The sequence below is a fragment of the Mus caroli genome, chromosome 5 (assembly GCF_900094665.2).
Source record: "Mus caroli chromosome 5, CAROLI_EIJ_v1.1, whole genome shotgun sequence".
Taxonomy (NCBI): domain Eukaryota; kingdom Metazoa; phylum Chordata; class Mammalia; order Rodentia; family Muridae; genus Mus; species Mus caroli.
In genome coordinates this window covers 94758142-94781442 of record NC_034574.1, presented here as the reverse complement: position 1 = coordinate 94781442, position 23301 = coordinate 94758142, and the positions used below count along the sequence as shown (strand labels likewise).

Below are 23301 nucleotides of genomic sequence, written 5' to 3'. Positions count from 1 at the left end.
CAGTTTCTTATGCCCAAGACACTGGGTGTTTGGCAAAATTGTTTATACCTTTGATGTCCTATAAGAAGGACATATATTAAGCATTTCATAGACATGCCTTTCAAATTTCTACCTTTAAAGACCCTGAGGGAGTGAATTCTAGTTTCCTTTTAAATATGTGAATTAGGTCAGCTATTGATACGCTTTTAAAATAATCCCTGTCAGGCTGAAAAAAGTTCACTGTGCTTGGAAGTCACTTGATAGGGCTATGAGGTGATCACCGAGTGTCTCGAGCCATCTCCCCTGTAAACCACCTACGTGAGGAAAGGACTCAGGGATGAACTTAGAAGGAACTAGGAGGGGACAGGAGGAGGAATAGAAAGACTCCGTCCTCCGGTTACAGGGGAGCTGGAGGTAGTGCTGAATGGGAGCCTTTGTGTGGAAGGTGTCCTGCCGCGTCCTTGCTCCGCTCTTGAAGCACTGAATATTCCCCTCCTTCCTATGATCCTCGGAATGTCCCCGTGAGATGCATAATTCCCAAAACCCTTGTCCAGCAGTGCCACTTACTCAGCTCTGCGTATGAATGTAAGGTGTGGGTAAACAATCCACAAACGTCTCTCTAACTTCACTTCCTCTGTCCACGCCACAGGTAGGGTCACTGCCCCTACAGTCGCTGAGTCCGAGTTGAGGAGGAGAGAGGGCGCCTGGTGACTCGATGTTGGGGTTTGTTTTGTGTTTCAGGAAGTTGACCTCACTAACCCCAAGACATTCAGAAACCTGGCCAAGCCAATGGGCGCGCAGACGGACGAGCGGCTGGCCCAGTACAAGAAGCGCTACAAGGACTGGGAAGATCCCAATGGTGAGGAGAGCCTTCTGCCTTGGCTTTGCCTTTCAGTCTCAAAAGTGAACACAGTTTAGTGCCCTGACACCCGTGGGCACGTCTGCAGGGTGCTGAGTTATTATGTGTGCACACCTGCACATGCGTGATACAGCAGAAACGCAGCAGTTGATGCAGTGTGTGACCTCTCTAGAAGATGTCTGCAGAGTGCTGCCAGGAAGCTGCCTCCTCTGCCTTGGTCTCTAACAATGCTTAGTCCCAGAACTACACATTCATTTCTTGTGTCTCCTTTAATTTCATTTAGGTACCTTTTAGAACTCCCTTCATTTAAAATTATGAATTGATGATATTTGTGAACTATACAACGTATTATATGTAATGACTATTGCTTCCCCCCAATACATAAAACAAAGGGGAAACACTGATAAATATAAGCCTACTAAATTTAAGCCTGTGCCCATTTTCTTTCTCTCCCTACCCTGTCTTCCAAGAACAATGCCCAATAATAATAAATGTTATTGCACTGCATTTGTAGACAGCAGTTTAGAGAACTATTTAGTTACAAAGCCATAAGCGAATAAAAAACAAGTAGCTGCTAAGTTAGCATTCTGCTTCAGTGGAAGACAGCTCGCTGTTAGAAGTGTTGGGGAGGCCCTGCCGGACAGTGGCAGACAAGTTTGCTCATCCAGGCTCATCCTGGTGACAGCCCTGTGGAATAGTGTGGTCGCAGTGTCCCTACATTTGGTGTCCCAGCTGCCCGTCACAATGGCTAACATTTCCAAACCTACTGTTTAACACCACACTTACTTCTCTCGTTTCCTCTTTTGTTTTTAATGATGCTCCAACTGTCCGGAGCAGGGGAGACCCCAGCATACCACTACGGCACCCACTATTCATCTGCAATGATCGTGGCCTCGTATCTCGTAAGAATGGAGCCTTTCACACAGATCTTCTTACGGCTTCAGGTAAGACTCAAATTTTATATTTTTTTCCCATTCTAATTAAGTCTGCTTTCATTAAAAATTGTCTTTCCAAAAATGTTATCTTCTAAGGAACACTGAAGCTTTACTGGTAACAAGTTGGTCATTCAGAATGGAACTGAAATTCTATTAGGCTTACATTGATAAATAAACTAGACTTCATTTAGAGCGAACAAGTTCAGGATCTTGTTAAAGCATAAATTCCAGCCGGGGAGAGGGAGTTTAATCTTTTTTTTTTAAGTGCGTCCATGCTTAGATTTATTTATTTATTTTATGTACGTGAGTACACTGTAGCTGTCTTCAGACACACCAGAAGAGGGCATCAGATCCCATCACAGATGGTTGTGAGCCACCATGTAGTTGCTGGGAATTGAACTCGGGAGAGCAGTCAGTGTGCTCTTAACCACTGAGCCATCTTTCCAGCCCAGGAGTTTAGTCTTAACCAGTTTAATTCAACAAGTGTTTTATTTTAAAAGCCACTGTTCTGTGTCCATGGTTACAGTCACCCCTCCACAATCTCTATCAATGTTCAGTGCCTGCTTTGAACCCCCACTTTGCCCTGGCCCCTGTTTGGATGTTTGCAAGGACATCAGAGGATAGGGACAGAGCTCTGTTCTGGACTTGCAGGGTTTTAGTTTTAGGAGACCAATAAGCATTGGTCTTAGTGATTGTGAACGATTCTTAGTATTGTGAAACACTTTTAGAGCATGATCAATGTGTCAGAAAGACACAGATGAGGAGTGGAAGAGGAGGGAGGCTGCTTCAGGAGTTCTGAGGTCCTGCAAACACTTGAACACGTAGCAGAACCTACACAAGGCCCATGGCAGGCAAATACCTGGTGTGGGAGGTGGGGACAGCAAGGGGCAGTGGTCCTCAGCGCAGAGTTAGGAAGTAAGAAAGCCCTAAGCAAGGAGTGAAGTGAGAAACCATCCAGAGCAGGCAGCCTGGGCAGCCACTGGCGGCGGCCTTCGGCATCCTCCTAGTGACTGTCACTAGGATGCACAGCCGGGATGAGAGCTAGGAGCTGACACATCTAGGGGGCTGCATATGTACAAGTGCTGGCTAACTTGTTTCATCATTATCCTCTCATAACCTCTACTCCACTCTCATGGCTGTGAAACTTGGATGCCGGGTTAACTTCTATTAACATGGCAGGGAACTCAGGGTATCAACCAGGATCAAATGTGAAAGAATCTGGCATGGAAACCTGTTACTTTGTAACTAGTGTGAAAGGTAGAATTGGCCAGTCATCCATGTCTGGATCAGATGAGAATCGTTCCTCAGGACTTCATCGAACTGTGGGAGAATTTTCATCTCCTTCTGGTCTTAATTGTCTCCCTAAAGACTAATATTTTAAGTGTGTTTTTACAATCTTCATATTTGAATTTTGCTTTGACTACAAAACAGACACACTAGGCACCCTTTGTAAAGAGTACACCAAAGAGAGAGAGATTGTAAAGTTTTGATTATTTAATGTAGGACGGCAAGAAATCAGAATGGAGCCAAAGGTATTTGAGGTTTTAAAGCCTTTGAACTTAACAGAAACTTTGTGGCTCAGTGGTTCCCTAATAGAGACCTGCTTCCTCCTGCCTGCAGGGTGGCCACTTTGACCTGGCAGACCGGATGTTCCACAGTGTTCGTGAGGCCTGGTACTCAGCATCAAAGCACAACATGGCGGATGTGAAGGAGCTTATCCCAGAATTCTTTTACTTACCGGAATTCCTGTTCAATTCTAACAACTTTGATCTAGGTGCGTAGAACTGGGACTTCTTGGGAATGTTGGTGGAGGGAGGCCTGCCACTGTTCACAGCGCTGTGATCCACCCTGCTTTGCTGACCCCCCTTGAGTGTGCGTGTAAAATGATCTCGTGCCTCCAAAGAGCGAGTTCAGCTGAGTGTCTGTGGGAGATGTAACAGTGACGCGGGCATCGTTCAGTAGTGTGGGGCATGTCATGTCGTCGTTGTGAAAACCTCTTCATGGTCAAGAGTGGCGTATAACATCTCGTGTATCATTTCAATCTGGTATGTTGCCCGAGGCATTACCCCTTTATACACTCTTGCTTTATAAAACTAGAAGTCCAAAACACTTTAAATCGAGTTTCTTTATCCTCTGAGTGCCCTATTTTGCAGGGGTTGGGGGAAGTGCTAAATCAGCAAATCTCGAAGGGACTATTTCACGCACGGTGTTTCTTCCATGGCCTGGCAGGCAGAGGAAGGGTGCTTGGATCCCCGTAAGGTTTCCTGATCTCAGTTTGCTGATCCATGCTTTTGAGGTCATTTTTGAAATCATCAAAATCCCACTGTTTCTGCTTAGGAATATTTCAGCCAGAAGATACCCTTCTGCTTTCCTTCCTTAAAAGCCTGTGTGTGTTTATCCGTCACATCTCAATGCCAGCACTTAGGAGATGGGGGCAGGGGGCTGCAGAACATGGAAAACCAAGGGTTTGTCTGCGCTGCACTGCCTGCAAGGTCTGGACAATGGCTGCTAGCTCTGGAAATCCCTTGTGACATCCGTACTCCTTAAAGGTGCAGTGTTGCTCAAGAGGCCTACAGATTATTTCTTGTCTCAGTGAGGCTGGACAGATGCCTCCGTGTCTAAGAGTGAAGACCGTCTTGCAGAAGGTCCTTGTTCTACTCCCAGAGCCATGCAAATGGGCTCATAGCTGCCTGTAACTCCAGTTCTAAGAGATCTGACTCCTCCGGCCTCTGCAGGCACACGCACACACACACACACACACACACACACACACACACACACACACACACACACACGAGGTGGGGGGCGTCATTTGAGAGGGTTAGAGGTATGTGATCACTATAATTGGACCTTTTGTCATAAGACATACAGTAACTTCTACTCCACTCAACACCCTGCTCAGTAACCTGTTTCCTACGTGCCACATTGTAAGTAGTCAAGTCCCAGCCATGCACACTTGACAGTTTCTGCGGGAAGTATTTTTCCTTGGTCTTGGATGCAGCCCAGGCTCTGAAATTTGAAAATGGCACTACTGTCCAAACCTCCAAAAACAGCGTTATATAAACGACCACTGTGAAGTCCGTCCACTGGTTTATTGTTTATTGCAACTTTTCACAGTGCTGATCTCACTTGGACTTAGGAAGATTGTAAGCTAAAATGACTTTCTAGAGTTACTTCATTAACAATAAAAAAATTTTAAGATGAGAATTCCAATTAGTTTTTTAAATCTTATAGCAGACAGTTTCTTTTTTTCTTAAAGTTGAGAATCTTATCTTCTTGCCCACGCTGGCCTATGTAGCCTATGCTTGCTATGTAGCCTAGGCTTGCCTTTAACAAGCTGTGTAGCCCAGGCTGGCCTCCAGGATGCAGTCCCCATCTCCCCATCCTAAGTGCTGGGCTCAGATGATTTCTTTAATAATGCCAGATTATCCCATGTAATCTGGGACAGATGTCAGTATTTATTACAAAATGTTTTTGTTTCTGTTAAGTGGCCCCAGTCTTTCCAAATATTTTTTCTTTTAACATTCCAAAAATGTGTTTTACATTTTATTTTTTAATGAGATCATCACTGCCAGATATTCATGTTCTATGTTTGAGCCTCTTAAGATTTTAAGTATCAGCTGGGTGTGGTGGCACATACCCTTTATCGCACTCGAGAAGTGTAGGGATGGATAGATAGATAGATAGATAGATAGATAGATAGATAGATAGATAAGATAGATAGATAGATAGATAGATAGATAGATAGATAGATAGATAGAGATATGCATATATAGTGTCAAAAGATGTGAAACCTCATGTATTGAAGTTATCATAAAAGACTCTGATAGCCCCACGTATGCCCTTGAAAAGAGCTTTGCAGCCAGTAGCATTCCAGATACTTCTCTGTTGCTCTTAGAGGACAGCAAGCTTAGCCTGGCAGAGCCCTAAGGAGTCTTACCAGGAAGAAACTGTTTAACTTTGTAAAGTCAGCTTGGTTTTGCTCACAGTCAGCAGTCTTTGTGAGGTGTGCTCTAGAGAGCAGCCTTGGAGAGACGCCACGGCAGACAACCTCAGGAAAGGGCAAGGGGGTGTTTTGCCGTGAAGCTGAATAGCCATGGTACTGAAAGTGGCATGGGATTTCTGTCTCTTCAGTGGGTAGCTAACCACTGAACTCACCCTTAACATTTAATCCTAATGTGTCCATCCAACTGCTCCTCAGGCTGTAAACAAAATGGCACCAAGCTTGGAGATGTTATCCTTCCACCCTGGGCAAAGGGGGACCCACGAGAGTTCATCAGAGTCCACCGTGAGGTAAGGAAGCTTGCGTCTCGATAAGCCAGTGGCCACAGCGTGGAGGGAGGACCCTGAGCAGTATGCCATGCGTGCTTGAAGTTACTTGTATCGTCCTTGTGGGTCTTAAATGTTTTAGTTCCTGTTGGCCGTAGCCAAGTTTCTTTTACTATGGGAACACCATATGTGACTCCACCTGCTTTGGAACCACAGGCTCTGGAGTGTGATTACGTGAGTGCCCACCTGCACGAGTGGATCGACCTGATCTTTGGCTATAAGCAGCAGGGCCCCGCTGCCGTAGAGGCTGTGAATGTCTTCCATCACCTTTTTTATGAGGGGCAAGTGGATATCTACAATATCAACGACCCACTGAAGGAGACTGCTACTATCGGGTTCATTAACAACTTCGGCCAGATCCCTAAGCAGGTATGGGTGTTCTCGTCGTTAGTGGGTCTGGTTCGTTTTGTAGGTGTGGTATATTTCTCTCAATTGGTAGATGATCACACAGGTAGTTAAGACTCAGTTGCTAATGCAGTCGTACCATTCACCCATTAAATTCCGTAGATGGCTTGTTATTGCTCTCCTTTCCATTTTACAGTCCACAGAAGTAGAAGTTTTGTTGTATGCCACGTGTGCGTGCTCTTGTGCGTGCGCATGCACACACACACACACACACACACAGAGCAGGGGAACAGCAGAGTGCTTAGCCATTGAGTTCCATTGCTGTTGCCGTGGTTAAGCACCCTGAAGAGAGCAGCTTAGGGAAGGAAGATTTTCTTTTCTCTGGCGGCTCCAGGTTCAGGTCCACTGGAAAGTCAAGGCTGGAGCATGAAGCAGCCAGTTCCTATCACATCCACAGTCGCAGGCAGGAGGAAACTAGCTTGGTGCTTAGGTCACTTCTGCTCTCACACAGCCCTGGGTCGAACACTTGAGGGCGCTATGCCACCTGTTAGCTGTGCTATCAGCTAAGGCATTCAGAGCCCACAGACATGCTCAGGCCAGATTGATCTTGATGCATCCTCAGTATGGCTTCCAGGTGGCTCTAGGCCATGCCAAGTCAATACTTAAAACTAATCCTCATGGAATTCTATCGTAATTGTCTGGGCCACATCATTGATGGAGAGGATAAAGGGACTGTGCTGGGACACACAGTGGCTGCCTCCCCACCATCTGACTCCTGGAAAGACCGACCAAGAGCCAGGGCCCTCAGCACGCAGACTGGAGACCAGCACCTCAGCACTGAAGCCAGTGAGGAGCAAACCTCCTCCCCTTCATCCCCACCATGCAGGGCACAGGGGGAAGTGGGGGATACTAGGAGTGGCCACAGGACCATGAGGACACAGGCAGGGCCAGGCTGCTCATGCCACCTGCCCATGACAAGGCCTGCAGGCTCTGCACTTAGGGACCCAGGCTTCTCAGTTCATGCCACACCTCTTATGTCTTTAGTTCCTGTCTGTGGGTCTGCCAGCTCTGCGGTTTCTAGTGTTGACACTGGGAACACATGGAACAATGGTGAGCCTTCTTGTGGAAAAGCAGAGACAGACTAGAGGACAGCCAGCACAGAGTCCTCCATGGTGCAGCTGATCCTCCCATGGAGAAATGAGTCGACCTTCAGACCGGAGTGCCGGGGCTACTTCCGTCCCTCCCTTTGCTTGAGCCCTTTCTCCTTCCTGAGGGTCACAAGGGCAGGCGCTCTATAGGAAATGAATATATTCAACAGACATCAAGACCCACTGCTGTCACATGTGACCCCAATTGAGTTTCCAGCACCCACACTGGTAGCTCAAGGTTATCACAACTCTAGCTCCAGGGGACTCTGACCCCCTCTTCTGACCTTTGAGGGCACTTGAGGTGCACACGTGCATGCACATGAAATTTCATAATAGCTTTTTAAAGGATTTCTGTACCACTGCAGGATTTCTGTGTTACTTTGCTTTAAGAGACCAAGAGAATTATTTTTAAGATACTCCATTAAATAAAAGAGAATACCTAGATTGTTTGGTCATAGTAGGTGTGTAACTTTATATGCCTGTGACTTTGCACAGTGTCATAGCCTTCATCTTAGTCTTAGGACTTCTGCTGCTATGATAAGTACCATGGACCAAAAGCAACCTGGGGTGGGGTAGGAGAGGGTGGGGTGTATTTTATCTTAAGAGTCATCCAGGGAAGTCAGGGCAGGAACCTGGAGACAGGAACTGAAGCAGAGGCTATGGAAGAGTGCTGCTTGCTGGCTTACTCCCTGTGGCTTGCTCACTCCGTGTGGCTTGCTCATACTGCTTGCTCATACACTCCAGAATCAGCAGCCCAGGGTTAGCACTGCCCACAGTGGACCTGGGCCCTCACACATCAGTCAGCAATCAGGAAAATGCCCCACAGGCTTTCTCACAGGCCTGCCTGGTTGGGGTATTTTTCTCAATTGAGGTTCCTTCTTCCCAAATGACTCCAGCATATGCTGAGTTAACAAAAAACTAGCCAGCACAGTCTTCCCATCAAAGTTCTTCAATGCCTAGGCATGGTGTGTTTCTGCTTTACAACTCGCAAATGTGTAGACAATACACACACACACACACACACACACACACACACACACACACACACACACATACACGTTTCATTGCAAAGACATACAAATGAGCCTGACAGCAAGCGCTTTGATGGCATAACTGCCCCTGATCACTGCGGTGTGGGCACTTGGAATCTTCTTGGCCTCTCTGAATTCTTCCCTCAAATGAACAACGGGGTCAGGTCACAGATTGGCAGCAAATTATGAGCACCTCGAAGACACCAAAGAGGCATTAGTCACATTAGGGACGGCTGTGCCAGGCAGGAATCAGTCCTGTTAGAGGGCCTGCCTGCCTTCAGGGCCAGAATGGACCGGGTCATGGAGAGCTGCTTAGCTTAACGTCACTGTAGCATGGCCGTGGGTCAGTTGTAGTTTGAGTAGATTGTATCTTTTCAGAAAGCCAATTCAGCTCAGCAGTGAGCGTGCTGACCCCAGCTGGCAGTGACACCGTGCGTGGCCCTTCTTCCCTGTGTCACAATAATCTTAGCCTTTTGAGACAGGGATAATATAGTGTTTGATCCTTGTAACTAACGCTTATCAGTGGGGAAAAATCACATTTGGCATAGAAAGGCTGAGTACATTATCCCATCAAGTGTGTTATCCTCTTCAGTTGTTTAAAAAGCCTCATCCACCAAAGCGAGTGCGGAGTCGGCTGAATGGAGACAACATAGGCATCTCTGTCCCACCAGGAGCCACAAGTGACAAGATCTTTTTCCATCACCTAGACAACCTGAGGCCTTCCCTAACGCCTGTGAAAGGTAAGATGGCGGGCCCCCGGGCTCTGCCGTTGAAACCCCTTCTCAGTCTTGTGGTCGGTCAGGATGCCTTCCTGGGTGTGTGAGACTGAGATCCCAAGTCCCTGCTGTCTCAATGGGATGATTTCTCTGTAGAACTCAAAGAGCCTGTGGGGCAAATCGTGTGCACGGATAAAGGCATTCTCGCCGTGGAGCAGAACAAGGTACTCATCCCGCCAGCGTGGAACAAGACCTTCGCCTGGGGCTATGCAGACCTCAGCTGCAGACTGGGGACCTATGAGTCAGACAAGGTAACTCCACTTCCCTCCAGCCCTGACCCTTCACAGTCTCAACAACCTGGCTTAACAGGGGGGGAGGGCGGGCAGGGAGAACCCAGACCAGGCTTTGTCAGCAGCTCTTCCAAAGGCAAAAAGGAGGACTAACCGCTGCAGACAGGAGAGAGCCTGTAAAGCAGTTATGTTGCCCAAACAAGTGGCTTTGGGAATGTGTGAAGTGGGTGCTGATGACTCCCCACCACCACTCCCAGAATTTTCCTAAGATCCTAGCCAGCAAAGGGCTCACCATTTCTGCAGCCTGAATAGCCTCTTTCTGGCAAGTCACAATCTGGTCACTTGCCATGTCCCTAAAGGAGCCACATCCCACCCACCAAAAACTGCTGCTGAGTCTTGGAAAAGCAAATCCGTGATCCATTGGCGGCCCCTGTGGGATCCTCCCACCCAGATAGACTGCATAGCCCTCTGGTTATACTGGGTACTGCTCTCTTTGGGCAGAGTGCTCCCTAAACAGGCCTGTGCTCCCTCAGCTCACTCTCCATGGCTGCGGCATACATTCCCTTTGCCGTGCTGATCATACAGGTTGAACATCATGTTCCCTCACTGGAGAAAAGTCAGACTCTGAAATTTGATGCTTAGCAGCCACCGTAGTTTAGATAGTCTTGGGCAGTTAGGGTAGAATCTGAGTGGAACTGTCACTGTAACTGAAACCCTGTCAACTGTAACTGAACCTAGCCCAGGATGAGGTCCCTCCAGAGACCTCTTCCCTGGGAACTCAGCTCTGACCCTCCTGTTGCTGAAGTCCCCAGCACTTGGTGACCTGTGGCTCACATCTGCTTTGTTTACAGGCAGTGACTGTTTATGAGTGCTTGTCTGAATGGGGCCAGATCCTCTGCGCCGTTTGCCCCAACCCCAAGCTCGTCATCACAGGCGGAACAAGCACAGTGGTGTGTGTCTGGGAGATGGGCACCTCCAAAGAAAAGGCCAAGCCCCTCACTCTCAAGCAGGTAACGGCTGCCTAGGCAGGGGGGAGGGCAGACCGCAGTCTTGCTCAGCCACCAGCCTCCAGAGACTACAAAAGGCCCCCTCAGGCCAGAGCCACTCCAGAACATGTTGAGGTGGACGAGGGTTGTTTGGCTCTTGCTTAAGACTACTTCCAGCTGTGTAGTCTAGGCCGTCTTCAGACTCATGGCCCCAGCTGCCTGGGTGCTGGAGTCAAGTGTGTGTGCCAGCACACCCAACCCAAACTTGTTATTCTCAATAGTCAGACTATGCCTATTTCTCAAAAATTGCCTCTTAAAATCAAAAGGAAGTTGCCTTTGGAACTGTACTTCAGCATATCTAAAAAATACAAATGTTTCCTAGGAATTATATGTACACAGAAGGTTTTGTAAGCCATGTTATATTTGCTGTGGGTTCACATTAACACCCTCTACTAACCTGGACCACTATGTCCTTGTTTCTTTTGTCATTTGTCATATCTAAGGACACGTCAAAGTCACTTACGTGTCCAGAGAAATCCCCAAGGTGTTGCTGACAAGTATTTTGATCATTTAATCAGTAAGAGTCTGTTACTGATTTTTAATTAATACAAAGGTTTTTTTGTTTATTTTCACTTAAACTGTTTTGTGGAGTCCGTTCCCTCCTCTAACTTTATGTAGATTCTAAGAATTGAACTCAGGACACCAAGCGTGTACTTAAGAACCTTTGCCCACTGAACCGCCTTCTCTCTCTCCAGCCATTTTGTTAACACTTGATCTGTGAGGATTCATCATAGGTGTTTTCAAATAAGGAGAGGACATCTGTGTTTTTAGGATGTAATTTGAAAAGCAGTTTAAGAGCCTCATCTCTTCAGTACCTACTGTGTTCAGGACATCACACAGAACTCTGAGCCTCGAGTGACATAGTTGCTGTATTAGAGGTGAAGGGACAGACCTTAAAAGGCATACCTTAAAAGGATATTACCTTTTAGATAAAGCCAAAATTTAACTTTAATTCTGACTCCAAGGCCATTTTAAAGCCAAATAAAGCTGCCTTAGGCATATATGGAAAGAATTAAATCCATGACTATTGACCAACAGTCATCCACAGAGACCAAAGCTCCTTGGTCCCACTGAGGTTAGCCATATGAAGGTAGTCTCAGCAGGGTCACACTGCCTCTGTGAAGTACTTTGATGCTTATGTGCGGATGTTGTGGCCTGATAAACAGCTTTCTGGGCTTGCTCAGCATTCCTCTAGATGGCAGAGCTGCTCGGTGCAGCAGGGCTACACCATGGCAAGACCGCCCTCCCTGATATCTTTAGGGTCACAATCCTAATTTCTTTTGGGGGGGGTGGATAATATAATAATTGCACTTTGTCCATACACCTTTTTAAATTGCAGGTCCTCAATACTGTCTACATAGGAGTTTGTGGCAAAAGACTAGAAGCCCAGCTTATAGTCTCTGCTTTGGGACCCATAATCAGTACATGATCACATGGGCAGAGTGGAAAGAAATCCAAGCCAGTTGCGGCTGATATTCCCTCTTCCTTCAAAGATCTGGGTCACCATTTCCCTTCCCTCCAAGAAATATGTGAAGGTGGAAAGGAACAGCTAGACTGTCACCCCATCCCTGTCCTGAGCATCCAACTCTATATTTGTAAGCCTGTCTGTCTGCTGATACAAGTAGAAGTGTGGAGTCTGCTAGGTGACCATCACGCCATGCTGTTGTAACTGGCCTGGTTTCTTGCTGTTCTCTTTTGCAGGCTCTCCTTGGCCACACTGATACTGTCACCTGTGCCACAGCATCCCTGGCCTACCACATAATTGTCAGCGGGTCCCGGGACCGAACCTGCATCATCTGGGACCTGAACAAACTGTCATTCCTAACCCAGCTCCGCGGCCACCGAGCTCCTGTCTCTGCTCTTTGCATTAATGAGCTAACAGTGAGTCGTGGGTTGAGGAAGCGTATTGCCAAACCAATGGCAAACTGAGTGTTTCCTAAGTCAACAGACATCCACTGTAGGTGCCACTGCCGTCTGCTCGGTTAATAAGTTGCTTGAAAAGCAAATGGGTGTTAAGTTTTTTAACCCAGGCAGCATTTTTTTTCCCTGAAAATCCATTCACGGCTGTGCACTTTAAAGAGAGCGAGAGTCGATGAAAATAAAACATCGTAGAGTACGCTTCTCTAGTGATGAGATCGTGGGGCTCATTAAGAGTGTAAGAGTTCTGTTGAGCCGGGCGGTGGTGGCGCACGCCTTTAATCCCAGCACTTGGGAGGCAGAGGCAGGCGGATTTCTGAGTTCGAGACCAGCCTGGTCTACAAAGTGAGTTCCAGGACAGCCAGGGATACACAGAGAAACCTTGTCTCAAAACAAACAAACAAACAAACAAAGAGTTCAGTTGAAGTTTTTAGTGACAATACAGCCAAAGTGCTCACTTACCACGTACAGCAAAAAGGATTAACCCCGGACCCTCACTTGCTGTAAATACAGAGTTTGCAGTAGCTCTGTAGTTCGTCGTTAGGGTAGTTCGTCAGCCCCATCGGTCTTCTCGGTCACTGAAGGGACGGGTAGCACACCTGAGCTTATCATCCTCTTACCCCTCTGGTCTCGGTGCTTGAGTCTTTATGTCAAAGTTAGTTGAGGGCTCAATTCTCCAATGAGAAGCAGGAATAGGTTCTGGTCACACCCAGAAGTCACAATCCTAATTAGAATGGTCCCTCTCACCCTTGGGTGACACAGCTTCACGGAGGGGAGGTGCCCAGCAGGGACTCAGCTCTGACTTCCTGAAGAAGCTTCTAATGGAGACATGTAAATCAGCAAGCACTGAATTCCAGGACACCTCCCCTCATGCAGCCTGTAGTCAGAGGACTGACAGGTTTTGACAGCTAGACTTGTGCTATGAAGCTCAGACTCCCCTTCTTCTTGTCAGGGGGACATTGTGTCCTGCGCAGGCACGTATATCCACGTGTGGAGCATCAATGGGAATCCCATCGTGAGTGTGAACACATTCACGGGCCGGAGCCAGCAGATTGTCTGCTGCTGCGTGTCCGAGATGAACGAGTGGGACACGCAGAATGTCATCGTGACAGGACACTCAGATGGAGTGGTCCGGGTAAGTCCACCTGAGAGAGAAAGCTACACACAACCCACATGCATATTCATAGGTACACACAGAAGACCACTCTCACGCTGGTCCCCTGAAACATAATGCAACATATCATCTTGGCTACTTTCTGTGTGGTGAGCATCTCAGAAGAGACAGTGCGCATACTACCTCTGTAGTCCCTCACATGGCTGGGTTTCTCTCAGGAGATTTCTTTTTCTTTGTAGCTATATATTTTCTCCCCTCTTAGGCCTGTTATCCTTAACTGTGCCCTTTGTCAAAGCTGGGTGACTAATTATCACCCTCCTTAATTACAGGCCCAAGCTTAGAGACAGTGAAGCTGACCCCACTCCCAAGTCACATGCTGTGGCTCAGCCTGCAGTCCTGCAGGGACACACCCCTGCCTGTAGTCCTTGAGGCAACAGTTCCTACTGCTAAATGTCTAAGACAGTACTAAAATTGCCACAGACAAACATGCTTGGAGGTGAGGTTTGCACTCATCACGCAGGACCTGGAGAGGTTCTGTAGGAAACGGAGGTTTCCCTGTGCAGTTATCTAGCTCAGTTACCGTTCTGTTTCTGTGGAGGCGCCATGATCGAGGCAACCTATAGAAGATAGCATTTAGTTGGGGGCTTAGAGTTTCAGAGGGTGAGTTCGTGGTCGTCATGGCGGGGAGCTTGGCAGCAGGCAGACAGGGCACAAGAGCAGTCGCTGAGAGCTTACCTGTTATCCTCAAGTTGAAATCAGGAAGCAAAGGGTAAAGGGAAAAAGGAAGGAGGCAGAGAAAGCCCGGGCTGTGGAAGCCTGTGAAGCCTCAGAGCCCCCTCCTCCACCTCCATCCCTACCCCCATCCCCAGTGACCCACCTCTGCCAGCAAGGCCAACACCTCCTGATCTTCCTGAGCAGTCCACCAGCTGGGACCCAAACATGCTCACTCAGCCCACCACACTGATCATGATTTTAAACTTGCCTGGCCAGGGTCCTTTCCCTCTGGGAAGGGACAGCTACCATGTGAGGCAGCTGGCCTCACGGATTCAGAAAACCCAATTTAAGCAGTGGTCAGTGGACTCACCCGCTTAACCCTCAAAGCACACCTTCCTGAGCTAACGTGTTTGCTGTATCCAGTCTGTTTGCTGAGTGGCGTCATGTCCACATTATTTCCCCGCAGTTCTGGAGAATGGAATTCCTGCAGGTTCCTGAAACACCAGCTCCTGAGCCTGTGGAAGACCTGGAGATGCAGGAGGGCTGCCCAGAAGCACAGATAGGTACTTGACAAGCACGGAGTCATTTCATGTATTTATTAGATCAACATGGAAAAGCTCCGACTGAGCAGCTGAAACAGGCAAGGCTGCACACACAGCACTGTCGCCGCCACCCTGTGGGCATGTGTGCCAGCTTCACTCCAGTTCACCAAAGCCCACCCTCTGAGCCGTGCAAGCTGAATACAGGAGTGCTTTCCCCACGGTTCAAGGGCCTGCCACTCAGTTCTGTGGGGCGCAGGGTTGGGTGAGTCAGGCAGCCCCTCACCTCAGTTCTAGAGCTGCTGTGCCCAGCTCATGGGATGCATTGTGGGATGGAGACAGGAGACTGCCAGGCTCTTAAATTGCTCACGGGCCAAACATCAGTACTCACCCCACCTGATCCTGCTCACGTGGGCCACTAATTCCGACTGAAGACCGTTACCTGTTATTTCTGAAGCACTTTAAATTTCCAGTTAAAGCAGAGCCAGGTGACTTCCCTACAGAAAGACTGGGGACAGCACCATAGAGCCAGCAGCGTCCTACCCTGTGTTGCTGACCCTCCCTGGCCTGACACTAGTGACTTGCCGGAAAGAATCAGTTTTCAGCTTGCTGAATAACATAAGGAGCTCCTGCGTAGAAAGGCACATTCTCAGAAGGGCACAGCTCCTCTCGGTAAACTCCGAGTGCCTGCTTTCTGTGCCAGAAAGAGAAATCCATAGACAGCACGCTTTAATGCTTGCACTGTGATTGATGTAAATCCCCACAGGCGCAGCTGTAGCTTCAGAAGAGGTTATCCGAAGTGTTGGTAGGAAGAACGTAAAATTCAGAAAATTTGAATCAGTAACTGTTGGAGGTCACCTGCTTTATCCAAGGCATTGGATGATGGAGTCCCCTGAAATGAGTCACCTTTCTTTAGTGAATGACTAAAGCAGATGAGATTAGTGGGGTGGAAGGAGGGTAGGACTCAGAGCGTTGAGACAGCGAGTGCCATCTTCCGCATGCATGCATACTGTGGCCAGTTTGCAAAAGGGGAAAGTCCATGGAGAAGGACTGTGTACTGGAGATGAGACTGAAGGGCAGCCTGGCTCACTGCAGATCAAAGCTGTCCCTCGGCAGCATTGGAGTGAGGATAAGCCTCCACCGAGCCTCCGTTTGTGTCGCTAAGGCCTAAGTCGGAGTGTGTAGCATGCTGGCACTTGGCATGCTCGCTGTCCATTCCTCTCGGTTCCACTTGCTCACACTTTTCCCTGGGGATCCCTCCTTTGAGAGATGTTTGAAGGCGGTAGGGAACTGTGGGGAGCGTGAAATGACAGTGGGAAGATTCAGTGTCAAAGCTTACACAAGTCACTGTCTTAGAAGTCACATGGTTACTCAGTGCATGGATGAGGCTCGCGTTTGTTCCCCAGCACCACACACATGCATGCGCATGTACACACTCTCACACACACTCTCATACACACACACACTCGCACACTCTGGAATGTGCATGGACGAGGCTCATGTTTGTTTCCCAGCACCACACACATGCATGCGCATGTACAGACACACACACACTCACACACACACACACACTCTGGAATGTGCATGGATGAGGTTCCTGTTTGTTCCCCTCTGCCGCTGTAAAGAGTGCAGAGAAGAACACAGGATACCGAGGCATGGTGGGAGTTTGGGAGAGGGAGGCGGTGCTTTGAGTTGAAGGAGTTGGGTAAGATTTTAGACTGTGAGGTGTCAGCAAAGACAGGTAACACCAGTGCCCACACACTTTGGGAAGACAAGTTCAAATAGAGTCACTGCTTGCAGTGCTGTGGACCTACTGTGAGGGGAAGAGCACCTGAGGAGCCAGACTGCCAGGGAGAGTGTGGTTTTGATTTTACTATGAAGGATCAAATGCCACCTAAGGATTTTCTCAGTTGTGGTCGGTCTAGGACATGGGATTCTAAGGACTATGCTCCGCATTCTTACTGTGTACAATCTTGCTACCTATGCTTGGTTGTAAGTGTGCCTCCCATCTAATGGACAAACGGAGCAGGGACAAGTGTAATGACTGATGAGTCAGTCTCCCGTCTCTCGTCTCCCCAATGCCTTACCCAGGGCAGCAAGCCCAAGATGAAGACAGCAGTGACTCTGAAACAGAAGAGCCCAGTGTCAGCCAGGACCCCAAGGACACGTCCAGCCAGCCCAGCAGCACCAGCCACAGGCCGCGGGCAGCCTCCTGCAGGGCCACCGCCACATGGTGTACCGACAGCGGCTCCGACGACTCCAGGCGCTGGTCTGACCAGCTCAGTCTAGATGAGAAAGATGGCTTCATATTTGTGAACTACTCTGAGGGCCAGACCAGAGCACATCTGCAGGGCCCCCTTGCCCACCCGCATCCCAACCCCATCGAAGCACGAAGTTACAGCAGATTGAAACCTGGTAACTTGAGTTCTGATGTCTTCCCTCCCTGCCTGTGAGCCCTGTGACAGGCCATGTGTTTGGGGTCCAGCTCTCTTGATTTATCCTAGGGTTAGCCTTGATCAACTCTGTGCCTGAGCCAAAGACCGAAGTCTCTTACAGTTCTCCCATAGATCAGGCTAGGCATGTTATAAAAAAGAAACCACAGTCCCTCTTCCTTGATTCATGTAACTCCCTAGATTTGGTTTGTCTGGGTCTTACACGTCTTCGTTTCAGGGTACCGGTGGGAGCGGCAGCTGGTATTCAGAAGCAAACTGACTATGCACACAGCCTTTGATCGAAAGGACAACACGCACCCAGCCGAGGTCACTGCATTGGGTGTATCCAAGTAAGAGCCAGGCTTTTTCCAGCCCATCTCCCTTTCTGGGTCATTTGGCATGGCTAGGGACCCATGTTTTAACCGGGTCCTTGTGGCACATGTTATCATAGCTGGTCTGGTACTTTTGGTCTGAAACTTGCCACTGTGTAGATTTTAATTCTCAACAAATAAACCAAGGTGTTATCGGTGCACTTCACACAGTGTTGAGCCAAAGGAAATTGAAATGGGGGGGGGGGGCGGGAATTCAGGTTCATTTTTAATTTTTTCTTCTTTAACATCCTTTGAGGGAATGGGGCTCCTTCTGAACACCCTGAGCCCTAGACCAGAGGCCTTCTTGTGTTTTGCACAGGGATCACAGCAGGATCCTTGTGGGTGACAGTCGAGGCCGAGTGTTCAGCTGGTCTGTGAGTGACCAGCCTGGCCGTTCAGCCGCTGACCACTGGGTGAAGGATGAAGGCGGCGACAGCTGTTCGGGATGCTCTGTACGCTTCTCCCTCACAGAGAGAAGGCACCATTGCAGGAACTGCGGGCAGCTCTTCTGTCAGAAGTGAGTTACCTGGGTGTGCTGTGCTCTGCACGGGTGCTGGTTTGCAAGGCTGTGTCCTCTTTGTGGTGGGAGTTTGTGTGGACCCATTGTCCCTTCTGCTCTTCCCTTTTCTGCAATCATGAGCTCTCCCTCTCTGAGAGAGAGCACAGAAACAGTCACCAGCAGTGGCTGCCAGCCCAACAACATGCAGCATGCACATGCATCCCGCCAGAACTGTTCTAGAGGCACACAGGATATGTGTGTGTGTGGCCACCCTGCACACAAGCCTGCCTTCCCTCCCCACCTTCCCTGATTGCACCTGACTTGTCTGTAAGTCTGTACACCCCTCAGCATTTGTGACTATGCACACAGTGTTTCTCAGCCTTACACTGCGCACTGTTTGCCCTTTCCTATAAAGTTGTATTCCCATTGTTTTAAATCCATTCACAAATAACAATTATAGTATATTGGATTTAACCATGTTCCGGACAGTTTAGGAATGTATGTCCCTTACGCTCGCTCGCTCCTAAGGACTCTTGGTGTCTTCTTTCCCTTTTACAAATAATATAAGGCTATAGTATGTTCTGGCCTAAGGGCCGGATTTCCTCTCCTGGAGACAGAGTAGAACATTCCATGGGGCACAGACTTAACTCTGGATCTTGCCCGTGTCTTGTGACTCTAGGAGCAGTTGTGCTACCGCAGGTGCCTTAGAGCCTTCCAAGTCCTCAGTCCTTCGTGGTACTGCCAAGTGAGCTGTTTCCCTTTTGCCAGTCTAATGGCTAAGGAAATGTGCCTCGTTGGTTTAACCTCAACGCTGGGGCCACTGGGATCTTTTCAGATGCTCTTGGGAAACTCCCCATTTTCCATGTAGGTTTGTCTCTTGCCTTCTTTTCTCCCCCTTTGCAGTCTCTGTCCTTGAGTTCTCTCTGTACCCTGGACTCTGATCCTTCCCTGCAAGTCTGTGGCTTGTATTTAAGTTTGCACTTGTGCTGTCTAGCAGAAAGGTTCTAATCGGTATGGCTGCACTTACTTACTTATGGTTCGATGTGTGTGTGCGCACGCATGTATTAGGATTTTGGTGTCAGGAAACTTAATTTTCTCTTAAAGTCTGCAAGTTTTACTTTTTAAACTCTTTGGAGTCTGCATTGGGCTGTAAGGCAGGAGTCTCTCTTGACCCAGAAAGTACATGAGCTTGCCAGTCCCTGATTACACAGCAGGCCTCCTCGCCTGGCGCCTCCTCGCCTGGCACACGCAGAAGAGATCCACATTCTGGCACACCCACAGTGCCTCTGTCTAAACGCTTCACAGAAAACTCCCGTATAATCATCTTCTAAAGCAGGTTCTGGGGTTTCATAAGCAACTATGGTTTCTGATGAGGAGGTGGCCTTTCCACTGACTCTGACCAAATGTTTATTGTCACCTCAGGTAAGTGACTGAAACCCTCTGAGCTTGTTCTCTGTGGCTAAAAGATGGATAAAGACAGCTTTCCTTGAGAGCTGCTGCTAGGTCAGAATGACATCAAGTATAGAGAAGGATAGCTGGAGAAAGGGTCAGGGGGTGGTAATTACTACTTATTTATTCCGGGGACTGCAGGATGAATTAGAAGGAAGGCCGATACCAGCCTTTCTGATGATTGGGACTTGTGTGAGGTTGGGGCAGGAGGTCCTGTTACGTGGCAGTGTGCTCTGACCCTGTAGCTGCAGGTGGAGCACAACACTGCCACGTAGCTGCTCTTGGGAGTGTTTTCCAAATATTAAGTATAGGTAATTCCTTGAGTCATCCATTGTTCTCATATGTGAGTAAAGGTTGTTGGGAGCAGTGACTGCTCTGTGGTGGCCCAGAGGAAAGCTATGCAGGAAGTAGAACCTGGCCCACAGCCTTCCTGCCCTCCGCTGCCTCACTCCTGAGCCTTTGCACAAAATCCCCCATAGCCAGCCCAGTGACCCTCTTAAGCACTCGGTTGCCCACCAGCCAACTGGAAGGAGGCAGCCATTCAGTTGAGACTTTTCCAAGGTGACTTTTGTGTCAGGCTGATACTGAGAACCAGTGTAGCTCCAGGGGATGTGCAGATCTCAGTGTAAAACATGAAGAGAAGGAAACTCCACTGTGAGGCGACACTGCCCCCAAAGCATAGCTCCAAGGTGACCATCGCAAGTGTCCCAGAGCAGATGACAGCAGTCACCATAAGATGATGCTCACCTACACATTCGTACTTGGAGCAGACACCCTGGGGAGTCCAGGCTGGCCTGGGAGACGGCTTGGGGAATGAGCTTCCCACGTGTGCACCCGCACCTGAGAATGAAGCGGAGGAGGACAGTAACAGGTCAGAAGGTCTCTCTCGGGCACAAACGAGAACAGTTAATGTAGTTAAGATGCCTGCGCTCCGGGGACTAAGTAAGCTACAGAGGCATTGCGGTCCCCCGTCAAAACACCAGTGCCATTCTTCACAGAGCTTTGCAAAGCAGTTCTAAAATTAATATGGGAACAAAGAAGTCAAAAGCTACGACAGCCGCAGCATCCTGGTGCAAGGATGAAAGCAGGTAGACAGGCCAGTGGGCAGTGTGGGGAGGCTCGGGTAAGCCTGTGCACTGCACCTAGCCGATGAGTAGTTCAAAATATCAAAGATAACAACACGGCCTTTTCAACACTGGGTCTGGAAACCCTGGTAACCACATCCGAGATCTCTATTACCCTGCAAGGAAGTTAACTCAAATGGATCAAGACCTCGCTCTGACTGTACCAAAGGAAAACATAGGAGAGACACTTTAAGATATTAGCTTAGGCCCGGCAATGGTGGTGCACTCCTTTGATCCCAGCACTTGGGAGACAGAGACAGGGAGATCTCTGAGTTCAAGGGCAGTCAGGGCTACACAGAGAAACCTTTTCTTTTAAAAACAAAAAACCCAACAACCCAATTTAGGTGGTTTTCTAGATCATATTCCAAAGCAGGAAAAGCAAAACATGACACCCGAGATCGTCTCAGACTAAAAGGTTCTTTCAGAAAAGGGCTGAGCTGAGCACCATCTACAGAAAGGGAGGTGGTGGCCACCCACTGCTAGTCCTCACCGTTCATGGCCTTTCATCTAGATAGGCAGAGCTCCCATCTAGAATAAAAGAACTAAAAACACAACAGAAGCTAAGCAATTTAGATTTAATGTTGGCTAGGTAGTCTGATACCTCATAGATAATCAATATGTACATAAAGTAGTCCTCAGCATCAGTGGGCAGCAGGGAAATACAGATCAAACCAAGAGTGAGTCTGTCTGGCCCTCGTCTGACTAGCTGTCTCCAGCAATACCAAACGCTCCAAAGAAGAGGGAGGACAAGAGGCTCTTGCATGCTGCCAAGGGATATGAAGTAGCGCAGCACATATGGAAACTAAAACCAAAACTGCCATGCGGCCCAGCTATCCTTGGGTATTTGGCCAAAAAATGAAGTCAGGCAGCATATGGGGAAAAAACAAAAAACCATCCATCCTGCATAGCCTTGTTCATTGTAGCATTGGTCACAGGCACCAAGACGTAGAGTCAGCCTTGGGTGTCCAGCAATGAGCGAGAGGTTAACAGATACTGCATATTTAAAAAATGACTGGAGATGAGCCCCATGGCCTGAGTTTTATCTAGGCACCCACATGATGGAAGATGGGAACAAACTCCCAGAAGTTGTGTCCTCCGACTTCCACATATGCTACACACACACACACACATAAACGGACACATGTTGCAGTAAATCTCCAACCCAAATATGCTCCGGCAATGAAAACAAGTCAGTTAATATGAATACATGCTGTGCACCTAGATTGAGCAGATCTACCGCTACACTACCATCTTCCACATCTATGAGACCCCCTTAGAACTTGCAGTTTCTCCAGGCCATGTGCTTCTGCTCTGCTTTTCTTCCTCCTCCTCCTCTTCTTCCTCCTCCTCTTTGTCCTCTCCCTCTTCCATTTTCTCCTCCTTCTCTCCCCCACCTTCCCTTTTATCTGCCCAATCATCAGCTCTCCTTTATTTTACAAATTAAGGTGGAAGCAGGTTTACAGGAAATCACCTGAATGCTGACACATTTCTTGTTCGCAGCCACTCACAGGAGAATGGAATTAACATCAAATTTAAATTAATTAGCCCCAGGGCTATCCACATTTCCCCCTTTCTGTCCAATTAAAAGACTATTTTTTATCTCAAATATAATTGAACATTACTATTATTATTTTGTAATTTATAAAGTACAAGAGACCTAACACCCAGTCCATCATCTTTGTTAATTAAAAAGAACCTTTGTGGTCTATCCTTACTTAAAAGACTATAGTTCTACACCTGGCTATGTCTTGGCTTTAGATTGAATGCCATCTGAAAACCATCCTCTCAAAGCGCCTGGGTTGGCTAGGAGACTATGTAGTTTTTCAACCCCATCAGAAATCCAAAACGACTGATATTAACTGAAAATATATAGGAAGCCTAACACGACTTCCAAAATTTAGCCAATTTATAGCGACAGCTGGTCACTTGGACAGTCCCTTACTTCAACACATTGGACATCAGTCTTCAGTCTACTGGCCAGGGTCATCTGACAGACTTAGAGAAACAGGAATATTAAAGACTAGCCTACTCTGTCTTGGCAGAATCAAGCTCTCCTGACCTGTAATGATGTCCTTTCTTTGGACAGTATTATGGCTGTAGATGAAATGAGGCAATTCTTGCCTAGTGGCTGTTTTGCCACAACTGGAGTAACTCACAGATGCTCAGTTTCCTCTTTGAATCCAAGACAGGGAAAGCTGTCAGGAGCAGACTAGTCTCAACAGCAAGTGAATAACATTAAACATCACATTCTGTGGACTTCTGACATTTTTGAAAACCAACTATCTATGTGATGTAATCTAGACTGTTCTCTGTTATCTACTCTCAGCCATTTCCTATTAAAATAACTGAAAACTCCCTAACAATAAACTCAGAACCATGAATTTCCTATTTGGCCCTTAACTCACAGGCTTAAACATCTCAGATCTGTTTATAACAACAGCAATAGAAGGACTGGGTCTAAGCC

At 48.0% G+C, this 23301-nt stretch overlaps 1 protein-coding gene across 10 annotated transcripts in view; it reads left to right on the top strand.

The window, feature by feature from the left end:
- The window catches only part of Wdfy3 (WD repeat and FYVE domain containing 3), a 237989-nt gene that overhangs the window by 209033 nt on the left and 5655 nt on the right, over window positions 1-23301 (top strand). For all 10 annotated transcript variants that reach the window (XM_029478035.1, XM_029478028.1, XM_029478030.1 and 7 more), the window contains 14 exons: window positions 721-838; window positions 1676-1782; window positions 3394-3547; window positions 5975-6066; window positions 6259-6471; window positions 9219-9366; window positions 9499-9653; window positions 10484-10642; window positions 12380-12559; window positions 13548-13730; window positions 14890-14986; window positions 17054-17377; window positions 17633-17744; window positions 18085-18282. In XM_029478035.1, coding sequence (XP_029333895.1) covers window positions 721-838; window positions 1676-1782; window positions 3394-3547; window positions 5975-6066; window positions 6259-6471; window positions 9219-9366; window positions 9499-9653; window positions 10484-10642; window positions 12380-12559; window positions 13548-13730; window positions 14890-14986; window positions 17054-17377; window positions 17633-17744; window positions 18085-18282 — 2240 coding nt within the window. The remainder of the gene's footprint in view (window positions 1-720; window positions 839-1675; window positions 1783-3393; window positions 3548-5974; window positions 6067-6258; window positions 6472-9218; window positions 9367-9498; window positions 9654-10483; window positions 10643-12379; window positions 12560-13547; window positions 13731-14889; window positions 14987-17053; window positions 17378-17632; window positions 17745-18084; window positions 18283-23301) is intronic.